We start from the raw sequence: 16365 nt of genomic DNA, 5'->3' as shown, positions 1-16365 counted from the left end.
AGGGGGCATGGGCTTAAACTCTACCAGGGGAAATTTAGGCTGGATATTAGAAAGAAATTCTTTACAGAGAGAGTGGTCAGGCATTGGAATGGCTGCCCAGGGAGGTGGTGGACTCGCTGTCCCTAGAGGTTTTTAAACTGAGATTGGACATGGCACTTAGTGCCATGATCTAGTAAACGGACTAGAGTTGGACCAAGGGTTGGACTTGATGATCTCTGAGGTCTTTTCCAACCCAGTCGATTCTGTGATTCTGTGATTCTGTGAAAACTAGACTACCCCCCAAGAGCTCTAGCTTGTTCTCCTAAATTGCTGTTGAGGAAGATTCTGCCTTTCCTCTGGCAATGTCTCCATCCTTTGGCTAGGCTTTTTCTTAAAAAGCTTGTAGGAACATAAAAATCTTATCCTCCATGTTTCTAATTCATTTTATTTTTTCTTTTCCTTCTATGAATGGATATAAAAAACAGTCCATTGCTACATTTCTTAATATCAGTTATTTAAATGTCTGAAGATTAATCACCCTGTGCCTCTTCGATGTTTCTGCTGTAGACCAAACTACCCAATTTTTTCAGTCTTCTTCACAGACCATGCTTTCCAGGGTTCTGCTCACTCACCGCCAGCCATCAGCATTCCTAGCTAAGTGTATTCCAGCAGAGGTCCTTTCTGGCAGTGTTGGCTCCATCTAAGTCCAATTACCCGACCTATGCTTTGCCTATAAGGGTCAAACTTCCTATAGAAGTTTGATTTAAATCCTTTCAAGCACCCACTTTTGTGAGGACAGGAAGAAAATAAATAACTTTTCTGACTCTTTTGCAGTTACAATCCACACACACATTCCCCTTCTCTGTAGCTGAGAAACAAGGACTTACTACTGCTCTTCCTTCTGTCCTGATACCGTCTCTGGAGCCTTTGCAGGTCCAGCTCCTCCATTGCACTGAGGGGTGGCTGTGCAATGCACGGCTTCACTCGGTTCAGCTGCCAGTGCCAGAGGGAACACTGCTGCAGATTTTACTGCAGCCCAGGCATTTTGCTTTATTTATCTCTTCTCCTCCTATTTTCTCTTGTTTCTGTTCTTGTCCCAGTCTGCACTGTATTATGTGTTATATTTAACCTTTTCCACAGGTCTCAGTTTTCACTCTGCAGGGCACATGCACAGTCCTCGGATCTGCACTCCCGGTGCTTTGGGGAGATGCATGGACCAATGTCTTAGAATTTATGCCCAGAACATGCCTCAAGCGGTGAGCTTGGACTCAAGAGTTCCCAGTGGAAAATGCCTAACACACATCTCACAAATTACTCAATCACCCAGGCCACGCTTCTGCCTCCAGAAGAAACAGGTCACTGCCCTCGCCACTGTGCTGGCAGCTGCCAGGTAAGACCCAGTCTCCTCTCAGTGTCTGACCACAAGGGTTTTCCCAGCTTCCCTTCAGAGCCTGCAGAGTTTCCACTCCCCCAGACTCAGCACAAGACCCTCAGCTCTGTCTTACAAGCCAACAGAAAAGCACTGTGCTTGTATTCCCAAGAAACAAAAGAGAAGAGACCAAGTGCTCACTGAGCAGACCATCATGTGTATCATGAGAGGCCTCTGACAAAGCCAGTACCGATGGAAAGCACTGGCCTGGAGAAGTGCTGCTGATACCACGGCAATATGTGAGACCTGTGGCTGGGGTCACCCTCAAACTGCACATTGATTATCCTCCTGGGGTCTATCATGTGTGATGTATCGTGTCTATTTGGGAGCTTCCATCCTTCAAATGGTGAATCTCCGAAGATGGACTAAATCCTTAACTACTTTAAAGACTTTCGCTTCTGTTAGTAGCGTTTGTTGACCAGACTTTTGTCCCATTCGCTGTCACACTCCACAAAGGAAGAGACACAGTCAGGAAATACATGGGACCCCTTTTGCAGACTCCGCTGCCAGTGAGCAGCACCTTTTGGCTGACTCAGTGGGTTACTGCCTCAGCTCTCTCCCACATTGGCCAGGACAACATTGGCTGGGTATCAGTCAGGGCTAGAAATGCAACCTGGGGCCAGGTAATTTAGCTTGGTGTAGTGATGCTTTCATAATTCAACTTCTCCCTTTCCAGGGTTTGTCCTTTTGAAAGTATCTTTCAGCAGGTATAAAATCTCTCCTTGCTCAGACCTTACCAAACTGGCTCTCAGTTGGCACCTTCAGCAGCTACTTCCTGGAAGGTGGAAAAAAGACTGGCAACACCTTTGGGAACTCAGAAAAACTGAGGATCTTCTGCCACAAATTAAAGCTCAACATGGTGACACAGGCTGAGACCATCTCAGCTGGTCACAGGAATGTGTCCATACCTTGTAACCAGCAGGGAATTCTCTCTCTGTCCAGGCTAGAATATCTCTGTTCTTGCTCTCTGCAGAACCGCAGGCTGAATTCATCCTTTCCCCAGCTACTATGTCACTAAAGAGACCTCGGCTTTGATGTGTGGCCTTGCAATTACTGGTTGTGTGAAGGACCCGTGGATGATTGTGGATGTGTTGAGAGTATCCAGTTGGACCCACTAGGAATGCATCTAGGAACTTCCATCCAGATATGGAAAACAACATTGCTCACAGGTAAGTGAAGTTCTCCAAGATGGATAGCCATGTGGACTTGAACTCCTGTGATGCTGCTCTTCCCCTTATTGGCCTGGACCTGGGAATTTAAGAACTGTGGTCATAAGATGATCCATGTGCCAGTGCCCCAATGCAACAGGGAAGATGGGGCCTAAATGTCCTTGAACCAATACCTCAAGGGCAAAACAGCAGACAGCCAGTCAAGTATGAATGCACATAGTTATCCAGATACTGGCATCTCCTATAAAACCTCACTACAAAGACCTTGTTCTGAAAACAGACTGGAGTTACCGAGTTAGTTTACTTTTTGCTTTTCTTCTCACTTTCAGTTTTAGATTTGCGTGTAAGCATATCCTCATTGCCCAATAAACATTGTCTGTTAAACAGACATAACTTGTTAGAGTTTAAAACATGAAGGGAACTCGGATCCAATACAGTCTTGTTAGTATGTGTTTTCATTCATTTACCTGATTACATAAGACGAAAACAGGCACGTGTTCACATAGGACAGGGTGGGAGACTTAAGAGAATTCAGGATCTGCCAAGTGTGATGCTGTTACCATTGATATGGATGGTTAAATAAACAAGGAAAGGGATCTGTGTACACAGGAGGGGTAATAGGACTGGGCTTCAGGGATTCAAGTCTTTTTCAATTAAAGAAGCCAAAATAAGCAAGGAAGGAAATTCTAAAACAATGAAAATTATGTGGAAACTCATATTGTTAAAAATACTTGAGACTAAATAGAAACAATATTGCCTCAACATGCAAAAAGTGATACAGACCTTCTTAAAAGCATCTATCATCTTCTTAGTGTTTTTAAGGGCTAATAAATTCTCACAGAACTTTAACCATCAAAGGTATCTGCTGGGCCTAAAATTTATAACAAGCAAGCTTAGAAATTGTTATAAGATCTTACATTAAAACCCTGCTACAGATAGAAGAATTCTGTATTTATTGTGATAAATAAATGTTTGAAAGACATCTCAATAACTAGTAAGTAGATTTTGAAACTTGAAAACAAGACTGGCTCTAGACTTTATGTGAATGTGCATCTTCTGCACCACAGACAGCCACGGTAGTTTATAGTACATGGTGTATTTCCTTCCTCAAGCCTTGGTCATCACTTGTCACGAATGCAGAGCAAAATGGAGCAATAGAAATGAGCTAAAGGAGGATGTGGGGAAGAGACACGATGAGAAGACAGTGACTGCAGTGCACGCTATGGAGGGATGTCAGGGAGGAAAGGCCCCTTGAGCTCATGGCACTGGTGTATTTGGGCAAAATGCTCAAGCAGGATAGCAAGGATGAGGCAAGGGAGTGTGGGGAGCATTTGAGACAACAGTGGATGAAAAAGTAAGGAAGCGTCAGGAAGCACTGAGAACAGATACTGAGATCAGGACTACACGCTGGCCTCAAGACTTGAGAATGTGACTGCATAACAGTCTGGCAAGGTACAAAGAGATGACAACAGCAAGAAAAAATGGCAAAAAGTTCAGAGCTGGTTGATAAATAACTGAAACTTTTAGCAATGGGAGCGGGAATGGAAAGAGTGGTCAAAGCTGGAACTAGATCTGGACAGAAACAGGGTACAAAAATGAACTCAGGGATAGGAAATAGTTAAAGGTAACACTCTGGGTTGAAGAACAGAAAGGTCTCTATTGCTGGAGAAGTCACGAAAGGAGGAAAGTTGGTGGAGATAAGGGGTGGGCTTGGCCAGACTGCGGTAGCTGCTTGCACTATCTGAGCTGTAGGACAGGACCTAGCAAAAAAGCTCCTTTGTTTGCCTGTTTCATGCAAGGAATTTTCTGCTAGCACAGCACCTGGTTGTTTTTGGAAGAAGCCACTTTAATGGCATATCAAAACACTAGAAATACACTGTTCCCCATCAAACATACATTACCCACCTCCTTTAAGCCTCAGCTATTCAGGAACAAGATATTACTACATGGAAACACGAGTAACAGGAAGTAGCAATAGCGAAAGAGATCTTTGTGTCAATGAAGGTACCAAAGCTGCATTCTCAAGTGTACATACTGGTGCCCTCATTGGATGGAGATTAAAACCTTCTGTGCCTAACTGATCAAAACCAGTCTAGATGGACAAACAACCTTACCAAGGATCTGGGAGGTCTAACAGAAATGGAGTACACAAGCTGTACAGTCCTTCTGCTCACACGACGCTGTTAATACAGCTCTCTAAAGCATTCTAGCCCTTTGTCTCCTTTGCTCATGGACCAAAAAAGCTGTAAGCTCAAAAGACTGAGGAAATTGAAGGTTACCCATCTTAGCTTGATTTTGGTTAAATCCCAACTAAATTGATACTGTCTATTCCACACAGCTTATGCCCGCCTGTTTTCTCCATTTGCCTTTTCTTAGAATATCTTGGGTTGGAAAGGACCAATAAGGATCATCAAAGCCAACTCCCTGGTCCTTGCAGAACTAACTAACACTAAACCATATGATGGAGAGTGTTGTCCAGATGCTCCTTGAACTCTGACAGGCTTTTGCACTGCTAGGAGTGAGCAATCCTTGTTCAGAGGACTGCAGTTCTAAAAAAAGTTCCCAAGATTTTGCCTTCACAGATATTCAGTATTTCTTCTGCTTTCACTCACAAATAGCCAAAAGAGTCCTCTAGGAGCAGCCTCAAACTGATCACGAGTTTTCCATTTCTGTAGAAGGCTGAAATGCTGCAGCTGAACATCCCCAGGTGAGCAGCAGCTGTGAAATACACGCATCTGTGGATTAGGCATTTTACATTTTATGGGCTCACAGTGCAAATACATGCAAATTCCAAGATTTGGAAAATTAGAGAAAAAAAATCCTCTTTCAAATGTGCAGGGAAGCATTTTCCATGGGTTCAACAAGAATGGGATAATTTTGGTCAGGGAAATTTAAAGCAGCAAGGGAATGTACACTTCTGTATCCCATAACCTTCAAAATACCCTACCAAATGGTAAAACAATCAGACTAGAAGCACTACAAACTGCTCTCTTAGGTCCTTCACAGGCATACTTTCCTACTTACTTCTTGCAGAAACCTCCCTCTTCTCTGCAGGGCAAGTCTCTAGAGATGTCTCACTCAGCTGTCCACTGGGGAGTTGTGCTTCTCCAGCTGGAATATCCTTCTCGAACTCCTGTGTTCTTCCTCAGCAGTGTGTTTCCAAACACGAGCTGTGCTTTACTTGCCATTAATGTGCCTCAGACCTCCAGAGCATGCCAACCACTGAAAAGGTGAGATGCTCTTTGACTTGCAAGTTTCAGTGATTTGCACATGGAGGTGCCACTGTTCTTGGTGTGGCAGCCCAGCTCCATCCAGAATCAGAAGGCAGCCAGCACCTGATGTTGAAGAGGAAGGGGAGCCTCTCATGTCTTACCTGATGATGTTTTCTTAGAGCAGAGGCTGTTTAGCTCTCCCATGAACTCATGATCTCAGACTATAAATCAAAAGCATTAAAATGCTATATTATATTAATCTATTTGATTCCACAAGAGCCTGGTGCAATGAGTCTCACCAATAGCTTCCTCTTTCCAAGCACTCTCTCCTTTAGCATCACTTTTGGATCACACTACAGGCTGTCACTCGAAGAGGGAGCCTCCTGCTTTCCCTTGGTGCAATACATGCTTTTCACAGGCTAACGCCAATGCTTAGATCTAGTGCTCTTCCTCATTCTGGTATGCAACACGCACATCACGTACTTTGGCACAGCCTCACCATTAGAGCTACATAAAACTCAATTATAATCTTTGGTAAAACACTTTCAAGTATTTTAACTAGAGCTGATCAGAACAGCATCTGGGAATGACAGAGAGTTGACATTAGTTTTCATAGCATTCTATGTTTTGTTTTGGACATGTTTTAGGTTCCTAGTTTCTGTGAAATGACCACATTTTCATTGTCCTGTTCATGTTCACAGTAAAATCCAATTTTGCTCCCCCAACACTAACCTCAACTTCACATCACACTTCATCAACTCACACCTTGGGTCTTTAGGACCTTTCAAGGGTCTTTAGCCTTTCAAGGACTTTCCCAATTTGAGGAGGTCTCTGTTGTCTCCTGTTCTCTTCACACTTTTAAAGATATCCTTGTGACTGGAAAAACACCATTTAGTTTTGCAAAACTTGCCATAGTTTCTCACAGTCACCTTAAACTCCTGCCAGTACTCTCTAAATCATAACTTTATTTCACCACTTCCCAGCTGATGCCATTCTGTCTTAGTTCTTATGGCAGCCTCTAGTACTAGAATAGCTTTAAAGATAGACCTTCACAGCATAGTCTATTTCTCCAGTCTGGCAACCCTTCATAATGATGACTTCATTTCTTATTTTTAGTAACTGAACTATTTCACTCTGAACTGTTAGGTCAGGTTAATTCTGTTTGGTACTGGGGATTTGTAAAAACATTCCTAAATTTTCCACCTTGCCTTCAACATCTCCAGTGCTACCAGGATCTGATATTCCATGACTGATGGGTAGAGAATCAACAGATAGGATAATTTTTTTTGGTGAAGCTTACCACAAGTGATTTGTTTTTTCCCGTCTTTCATCTAAGTCTGCAAAAGCACAATTCAAATGCTCTCAGCACAGCTGGGTTCATGTTTAACAAACAAACAAACAAAAAGTATTAATACTTTTATATCCATTTAACATCCAGGTTGTAGTCATTTCACATGAATTCAAGATTTCTGGAACATTTCTTCCATGTTCTGTCTTAAAGCCATTTACCTTTGGCTGAACTTCTAATATGCTCCCAAACATCTGGATGGTCAAAATAATTTCCAACCACATGGCATTCCTTGATGTGTCATTATTCTAATCAAGTGCTAGCCATTTTTACACTGCACTCACACCTGAAACTCCCCTCATTACAGAAAGAAAAAATAGTAAATTCTATTTTAAATTATTCTTCAGAGATTTTATGTTCTGAACTCAATTAACTGAAATGAGAAAAGGTCTGTTCACTGCACAATCAGCTCCCAAGTTTGAGGAACAGCTGAAACATATCTAACAGGAAAAAGTTTCCATGATACAGTGTCTCTGTAAAGGACCTGGGCTTCAGATTTCTTGGTAAGGAGATGCTCTGTCAATGTAGAGCACGCAACTCCCTAGCAGCAATTTCCACAGTAGCGCTCTCTTTCACCTCAAGTAAATATCATCATTACACAGTGCATGCAATTTTAAGCAAAATTTGTTTCCTCAGGTTAAACAGCTCTAATGACTTCAGACTTGGAGCACGCTGCAAGGAGCAGGAGTTGCCAAAGGCACAGCCCCTGGGTTTTCTCAGAAGCCTCCTGGCTACTTACCTGTGTTTTGGGATGGGATCCCCTTCAGAAATCTGTCCTTTAACAGAAAGCATGATCTAGGGAACTAAAGAGGCACATACACCAAGGCACTTCATTATTGAACACTACTTGAAGCGTTATGTCCAGAACCCTTAATAGCATTGTTTAGCACACATAATCAGCAGCCTTCAGAGAGCACACGCTTCCCCCATGTCAGGGAACACCAGCATCCCACAGCCCTTCACCATGCAGAGCCGGGAAAAGCCCATGTGCTGAAGACCAGGGTTCCTTCAGAGCGGGGTCCCTTGTCCCTGGTGCTCCTCATGCACCGGGGCACGGCCACAGCCGGCAGCTCCCTGGCTCACTGCAGCACTCCCAGCTGCCAGCCGACACTCCATGGGTCTCAGTAGCCTTCAAAGCTGTGCAAATTGAAACAGCTGCTATTTCATCACAGTTCCCCTTTTCTTCTTGGAAGGAACTGAGAAGCCTGAAATGGTCTGGCAGCTCTGTCTCCTCCACCTTTCCCCTCACAAAAACCTCTCCTGGCAGCTCTACCTGCCCAGCTCCACTGGCATAATGGTGAGAGGACTTGCCAATTACTTTCTCTGAACGCAACTGACTTCTCTCCCATGTCACGTCTGACGCACGGAAACACCTGTTTATCCCACTAACAACTGCTCTGGGCACCCCAGAAAGGTGAAGAGCAGCAGCACCTCAGCTGCGGGCAGGCCTTGTTCTTACCTGATGGCGTGCACCGACCCGGGAGCCTCCACGTCTATCAAAGAATAGTTGAAAACGATTAATTTAGCAGGCTGCAAAACGACTGAACCTGTCATGGCAGGACAGGTACCTATACCAAAATTCTCCTTAATGTTCTCAGGAGGGCCCAAGCACCATGGCATTGTGCGCTTCAACAGCTGTTGTAACATCTGTATTTAAAATTATCCCATAGCTGAAAGGTACTATACAAGTATTAAGTACATTTTTATTATAACTCACAACAACTAAGTTATAAGTAGTAAATAACTCAGAAAATTACACTAAGGTGTAAGTTACTGGGAAAGTAGTTCTAGCAAAAGCAGATCTACAGTAACCAACAGCTCACAGCAGTTCATCCCGCAGGGCAACCAAGCACATCCCTCCAAAAAGGAGCTGAAACAAGGGAGAAACAACCAACTTCAGTGATCTGGACAAGAATCAATGTTGAGAGGGCGCTTCTGGAAGAGGAATTTCAGTTTACCAAAATGACTCAGTATATTCTAAAATTACTGTTTAGCACATGATTCTTAAATTGTTGAAAAACTATGATTTGCAAGTAAAACAGCAGAGAACGCAGAAAGCTCCTTTTGTCATTCTCTTCTTGTTCAAAAACTAATACTTTTTCACTTTTGTAGGGCATCCTGAGAATTAAGCATGAAACAGATCATACAAAACGCAACCTTGGTCAAAACTAACAGCACACTTGGCACTGTGTGAAGTGGTCAGAGAAGCATAAAAATTCAATGGTCTGATTCTACAGTGAGCTGGAAGTCACTTAACTTGCATGATCAATCCTCCTGAAGTCTCCAGTAAGAAGGTTACAATCAAATGGAAAGATTTCTGATACGCCTTTTGTGGCAACATTATAAAAACAAATGCAAAGTCTGACACACAGAGATGCAAATCAATACTGAGGCTTACAAGCTATTGCAGATGCATCCAGCCAGCACCATGAATCATGTTGTTTTCTTTTTCCCTGAGGAAAAAAAAGTACAACATCCATCTATTTTATTTAAGTCTTTATTATAAACAATTCTGTCTTCCAGAATGGGATTACTACACACTAGATAACAAAAACATCCTCATCTGAATCAGTTTTAGCTTTTACTAGATTAAATCAGAACCAGCAAAACAAGTTTGTGTGTATGTGGTTTTTTTTTAAAGGATTTCATCTATTGCAAAAAAAACAGATTTACAAACATGAGATAGAATTAAAGATATGCATTTGATCATATATACATAAGCAGCTGATGACACTCTGGACAGAAACATACAAGGAACTTCTTTGCACATAAATAGATTTTTAAAAGTACATTTCTTTCACATGTATACAAAATTATTTTGCTTTCTATACCGAACAAAGTTCTTGGAGACATAAACAAGGATTTCCAAAAGACAAAATCCCACAGATTGCTTAGGATGTGGGCTGTCATGCACACTAGGATGTAATAATACAATTTACACAGCATTCCTATACAACACTTGAGTTTCTTATATACATACAAGACACTTTTGTACATGAGATGCCATCTTTGCAATTAAAATGGCATCTCCCCTGAAAGGCTGCATTAGTTCCAGTGTTTGTAAAAAAGATAAAACAAGTTTCGAAATGCAGCACCACTTGGCTTGCAGAGTCAAGGATCCACTGAGCCGCAGCTGTAGTGAAGGCAGTGGGTAATCACAGTGGCCTATGTGTTTACACAGTCCCCAGAGGGGGAGGTTGAGATGTGGCCCTGGAAGTCTATGTGTTACCTCTATAAAATGTGGCTGTGGCAATTGATTTTAGAAGATCCGTGGCTAAAAACCACACACTCTTGCTCTTTAGCTTTCCCTTTAAGCTACTTAAGGCAAATGTCTGGTTCTGGTTTTGGGGGAAAAGTTTGGCTTTCATGTGACCTTTTCAGTGTGGTGAAGTGACATGTCAATGGTGGGGCTGGGTTCAGCACACATGTGACCTGTGAAACTCTTCTTTAATGCAGGTAGGAGGGGTGCACAGTGCAGTATTGACAGGGGACCCTGCTAAGCCTCTCCTGGAGTGAAGAATACTCAGCACCTGTGAGGATCAGGTGCCAAGACTGCTGTGGGATTAGGTCAGGCTTCCACTTAATTTAGGCACAACAGTGTCAAAAAAAGGGCTGGGGTTTTGCTCCTTGTTTCTGCTAATCATACTTTGTCCAACTACAAAAGAGTACCCAGGGGACACTCAGATCAGCAGGCAGGTGATGCCTTTTAAGACCTGGCACAGTGTCTAGACAAATGCTACCCAGATGTCAGCAATGCCAAACACACATACTACCAGCTGCATCTGTGGGTTACACACAGCCATACTCATACCAAACTGTCTGCTGATCCCCCTGGGGATCCGGAGACCCAGGAGTGCTGTTGGAGCTGCTTCCTCTCATGGGCTCCTCCGCAGTCCCAGAGCTGCCTTCTGGCAGCTTACCCTGGCACTTGGTCAGTAGGGCATCACCCTGGCCTTGTCCCAGGGAAACACTCCCCTCAGTGCTGCTGGCAACAGCTCTGGTGGAGGCCACTGTGGCCGCCTCCCCAGCACGAGGGGCTGGCTTGGGTTTGACTTTAGAGGAAGCGTGGGATGCGGGCGAGTAGTGCTGCCCAGGGCTCACACGCTCCTGTTGCTGCATGTTCAGATTGCTGGCGGATGCAGTGGGTGAGGCAGAGAACTGATGGCAGGAGAGGGGCCTCTCATCTTTTGGTGAAGCCAGGGAAAGGCGCCTTGCGTCGAAATGCCGACAGCGGGAATCAACGCCTTGCAAGGAATCTGCTGCCTTTGCAGACTGTGGCCTCTCTCTTAAGGTTCCCTGGGCGCTCATTGGCGAAGAAACCCTAGCAGTCTGACTGACGGCATCCTTGCCCCCACGCAGGTCGGCTGCTGACTTCTGAGGGCTCTCCTGCCTGTAGTTCTCTGGGCCCGTGGCTCTGAGGAGATCTGCAGAAGCCAAGCTGAAGGCCCTGCTCAGCGACGTGCTCCTCCTGCTCGCAGTGCCGGGCTGCTGAGGCTGGGCCAGCTGCCGCACCCCGCTGGCCGGCTGGTGCTGTGGCGTGTGAGAAAGCTTAAGGGACCCCTGGGAGTTTGACAGAGGCTCAGGTTCAACTTGTCGGAGGTTTGGCTTCGTGTAATTTCCAGGCTTAGCCATTCTTCCTTCTTCATTGGCGATGGTCATCTTTACAGTTGAAGCAAGAAGACTAGTGGGCATCTTAGCAGTTTCCTTTCTGGATGGCTGAACCAGTACGTTCCCAGTAGTTGAAGGCTCATTTGCTTTCCTAAAATAATCGCTGAGCAAATCATCTCTGTTACTGGAGGTGTCCTGGTGTGAGAAAATATGCACATGCCACATTAATGACAGCACTTTTTGTTCAAAGAATCATGCAGAGCTTCATGTTTTTTCCCACTTAAATTCAACCCAAATACAGCTATAGATTTTAAATTTAAAGTGGGGAACAGAATATAAAAATATTTACTATGGGTATAAGTCGAAATCAAGGAGTAACATGCTCATCATAATTAGATTATGACAGCCTTCTTTGCCAGATTAATTGTCTTAAATTTAAAAAAAAAAAAAAAATCATCTTGCTTCTGGGCAGCAGCTCTTTTACTTCCTTTCACATCAGCCACTGCCACTGTACCATCAGTATCATATTAATGACAGCCACTGATATCAGCAGATATGAGCGATGGTCTGTCAGCTTCCAGAGTACAGTTCATCTGGATAGCACTGCTGTAAATTCAGGGATGTAACAGGAGAGAATACCCTGGGGAGATGTGCTAGCACTACAAGAAAGTTTCATTGCTTCTCCATGGATTTCCCTCAGCTCTCCCAGTCAATATACTATATATGTTAAAAGTTGCATATACAATATAATGAAATGTACAAAAAAATGGAGGAATTATTGCTTGCTCACAACAAACTAGCAAATTTCAAGTCAGACAATTAACCTGGCAGTAAAAGAAAATATGCAGTCAGTATTTCTTCGGTATGGTCCACACAATCCAAAAATGGTGGTGTTTGATCAGCTGCCATCAGACTATTAGTACAAGGCATGCTCACAATAGTTAAAGGACATGCTGTCTTCACAAAAAACATGCTGAAACAAGCTCATGGAATTTATTTATTTTCTCTAGGGAGTATGTTAAATCTTAATATACTCATTTCACTAGTGTTTCAAACATTTCTTCTAGTCACAAAACTCATTTGCTGGAAGTGAACACCATCAGTGGTAAGAGGGTAGCAGGAAAACTTCTATGCTCAACTAAATCTTAAAGTGTTAGAGTTATTTTTAACTTCACTTTAAATTGCTGTTGCACACGTTACCATTACATTATGGCTAGTCCTCAAAAACATGCACAATTATGAATAAGCACTGGAAATACTTTATGAGCAATTAATGCAAGTGATCTGTCAGCCTTCAAAATAACAGCTAAGAGTTACAGTACGGTTCTATAGGTATTAATATGCTAAGCAAAAGCTGTGGTAAGTTGGGAGCTGTTGCCTTCATAGCAAGAACAATGGATACCCCAGGGATATAGAGTGAGGTGGATCTCCTATTTCCCCTGCCTGTTCTGTGCCTCACGCTGTCGGGACATGAATGACTGAGGACCGATTCGAGTGACTGTGAAGGTTCCTGATGGAGGGAAGGACATAGGGAGTAGCAAGAGGGACACAGTACATCAGCTTCTAACAGAAACTGGTGCAATGAAATCATTTCACTCTCATTTAAACTGCGCCGATGCTGAAAAGGAACAAGGATGACAGAAAGAATGAAAACGGAGACATGGTCAGGTAGTTACAGAGAAAAAAAATAATGCAATTTTAAACATCTCTAAAAGATAAGAACTGTACTGAGGATAATGTGGGAATAGGAGGAATACTTAAATATTGCTCTGAAAAGTCAAGGAGCAGAATTTACTGATGCCATAAAATAGTACAGCTCTGTTCATTTCAATACTGTTACCAAAGCATTCATGAAACAGAAATATCTGTTCCCTTCCACTATCAGTGAATTGCTCTTAAAATATTAACATGCTTGATAATGCACCGCCTCACTACTGTCTGAGCAGAAATGCCATCTAGAAAATAAACATTTGTTTTCTGACAAAGCACTTCAGTGTGCAGCAAATTCTTGCAGTCATTGAACCAACAGCACCGTGCCAGTCAGCACCCAAGCACACAGCACGGGGAAAGCATCGAGAATTTCCTTCAGCGAGAAAAAGATTTTCTCTCAAATGTACTGATGGCATTTTCAGATCAGCAGATTGTTCTAACAACTGCAGATTTTGCATTTCAATTGAAAAGTACTGTTAGGTTTCATTCCTAATAACAGATTTAGCAGCTCAAATGTATAAAGCAAACTTATCAGTTCACAAATAAAAATACCTGGACCTAAGAACCAATTATATAGTAAGAAACTTTGTCATTAAATAAGAAACTTTGATATTAAAAAGTCCCAGCAGCCCAATACATCATACTTGCAGTGAATTATCTGCCTGACTTGCCATAGCTGATACACCAAAATAAATCAGCAGAGTGCTGTGTGAAAGTTCATCTTGCCTTAGTTGTTGGAACTGTTTCATTCATTTTGCAAGATTCGGTAGTTCTCTGCAAGTCACACACATAAGAAAAAGGATCTTTTTGTCTTTCCTTGTTTTCCTGTGCCCCCATGCCCCTGAATCAGCTTTGAATAGTCTTTTGACATCTGAGATGGGCTATCTCGCTCTCTTTACTTACACTTGGTGGGGACAGCCGGTTGCTCTCTTCCAAGAACTCCTCCAAAGTTACCATCTCACTGCCAGGTGAGGCAGAGCGTTGCCTGCCTGTGTAGGACTGGGATGGAACACTCTTCAGAGGCGCGTCGTAAGAGATCAAACCATTCCTGTGGGAGGACTCGTGCCTGCTGCTAGGGCTTAAGACGGCAGAAGCAGAGTGAATGGGGTAGGTGTCTCGGAGCAAGGCTGGTGCCTCTCTGCTTGGCATCATATCTTCACTGCTGAGGCTCTCAGTTCTACCATGGATATGATCTAAGGAACCTGAGGGGAAGCATAAATATCATTAAAGAAACACTTCTTCCCTCGTTGCAATAGATTTCTCACTGAGGTAGAAACTTTATTATCCAGGGCCACTCCCACACAGACTAGGTGGCATTTTTGACCTTACTTTCTTCTCCTGCAGAACTCAAGGCAGTCACAATTTGGAAAATCAATACTACTAAATGTCTTACAGCACACACTTTGGGCCCTTGTGTTAAACAAGCACAACTACGTGTCCAAAGAATGGGTATAAGATAGTAAGGGGGCCTCTTTACCACCAGGAGATTTGCCAGTCTTGGCTGTGTGTGATCTGAGAGCCAGAACCTGCGAGTGGGAAAGCAGAGAGTGAATTTTTCCACAGTGCCAGGTCTCCCGCTGTCTTTTAAGGACACACAGCTTCAGAAAATGCAAATCTCCAGAGCACACTGATTCCATACACAAGCTGTGTACACACTATGAACAGCAGAGACCTGTTGGAAAAGGAGTCTAAGAGTGGCCTGATACTTCCCACAATGTGATGCCAGTCAGACTGAAGCAAAACCAGACTGCCTGCCTTAACAGCCACCCCTTGCCAGAAAATGTGGAAAAATACTTCTTGCCAGCAGTTTTGATTCCCAAGACAGCAATGTCCAGATTGCATAATCATTACTATTTCAAAACAACAGTCTTAAATTTAATTGAAAGGAAAAGAGCATTTTAGACACAGCTTCATGGAATTTCACTTCCTTTTTCTCAGAACTCAGCCATAAAAGCTTTACCTTTCAAATTGAGAGGTGAACTACTGCTGGAAGCGTTTCTACTGCTCTCTAGACTGTTTGGCCTGGACACTGAAAAACACAAAACAAGTACTGAACAAACAGATCTTAAGTTCCTCTGATTCTCTAAAAGACTTGGCTACAGTCTGCCTTCTGAAAATAGGTCCTGTGCAACTAAGTCACTTTGAAAACATTAACAACATAATATACACAGGATGCCAAAGTCTGCACAGAGCAGAAACCATTTACATTTTTCCAGTCAAGTTGTTCAGGATCAATCTTGTTTTTCTCACTTATTTTTTGCGCACAGAAATATGTTCTGAGTTTTGCTTTTACAACAACTATAAACAAAGTAAATACTGAAGAAGTTCAACAATAAGTTGCTGCCTCTTTCTTAGTTTGTTTCTTTGGAAGGAGCTGATAACTAGTCTGCAAATTAAGTCTTCCACAAAGCCCTAAGCAAGCAGTGCTGCTGCTGCACCAGTGTTGTCACCGTGGACCCGTATCCTCCACTCTGAATTTTTTTTTATTGCTCATCCACTCTCTTAAGGAAAGAATTGAACATTGTCTAGAAAAATTAACAACACATCTATAGGACTTGCATTAAAGGGTCTGTTGCTGGGGCAAGGCAACTCGTCACAACGTCAACACTGTTTCTGAAAATTCATTTTAGGAAAATGTCCATTAAAAGCTTCTCAACAGAAAAATAGAAGTACTTAGACCCACATTCCCAAAATGGTGTTGAGTTACTACATCTCATTTTATCATTTAATTTAAGTAAAATGCACCACAACAGTTCACGTAGATGCAATGCAACCAGTCTTAATGTGGAGGTTTAGGAGCATTCATATATGCTACAAGCTTACCATGCTGTCTAGTGCTCACAAACTCCACCTCAGGTGACTGTTCACATAGATTATCTTCTGAATTATAGCCTGAAAAGAACAGAAAAC

At 42.9% G+C, this 16365-nt stretch overlaps 1 protein-coding gene across 6 annotated transcripts in view; it reads right to left on the bottom strand.

The window, feature by feature from the left end:
* Nucleotides 1-9620: 9620 nt before the first annotated feature.
* Nucleotides 9621-16365, bottom strand: part of CCDC88C (coiled-coil domain containing 88C) — a 99573-nt gene continuing 92828 nt past the window's right edge. For 2 of the 6 annotated variants that reach the window (XM_065063651.1, XM_021292426.2), the window contains 5 exons: nt 16279-16347; nt 15416-15484; nt 14359-14657; nt 13148-13363; nt 9621-11940 (listed from right to left, as the gene is read on the bottom strand). In XM_065063651.1, coding sequence (XP_064919723.1) covers nt 10927-11940; nt 13148-13363; nt 14359-14657; nt 15416-15484; nt 16279-16347 — 1667 coding nt within the window. In that variant the 3' untranslated portion in view covers nt 9621-10926. Of the gene's footprint in view, nt 11941-13147; nt 13364-13943; nt 14230-14358; nt 14658-15415; nt 15485-16278; nt 16348-16365 lie in introns of those variants that run through there. The other 4 variants (XM_065063653.1, XM_065063654.1, XM_065063652.1 and 1 more) reach the window with 4 other exon arrangements.

The sequence above is a fragment of the Columba livia genome, chromosome 5, assembly GCF_036013475.1.
Source record: "Columba livia isolate bColLiv1 breed racing homer chromosome 5, bColLiv1.pat.W.v2, whole genome shotgun sequence".
Taxonomy (NCBI): domain Eukaryota; kingdom Metazoa; phylum Chordata; class Aves; order Columbiformes; family Columbidae; genus Columba; species Columba livia.
Note: the sequence above shows the minus strand (reverse complement) of the source record. Positions and strands in the feature narration are given on the sequence as shown.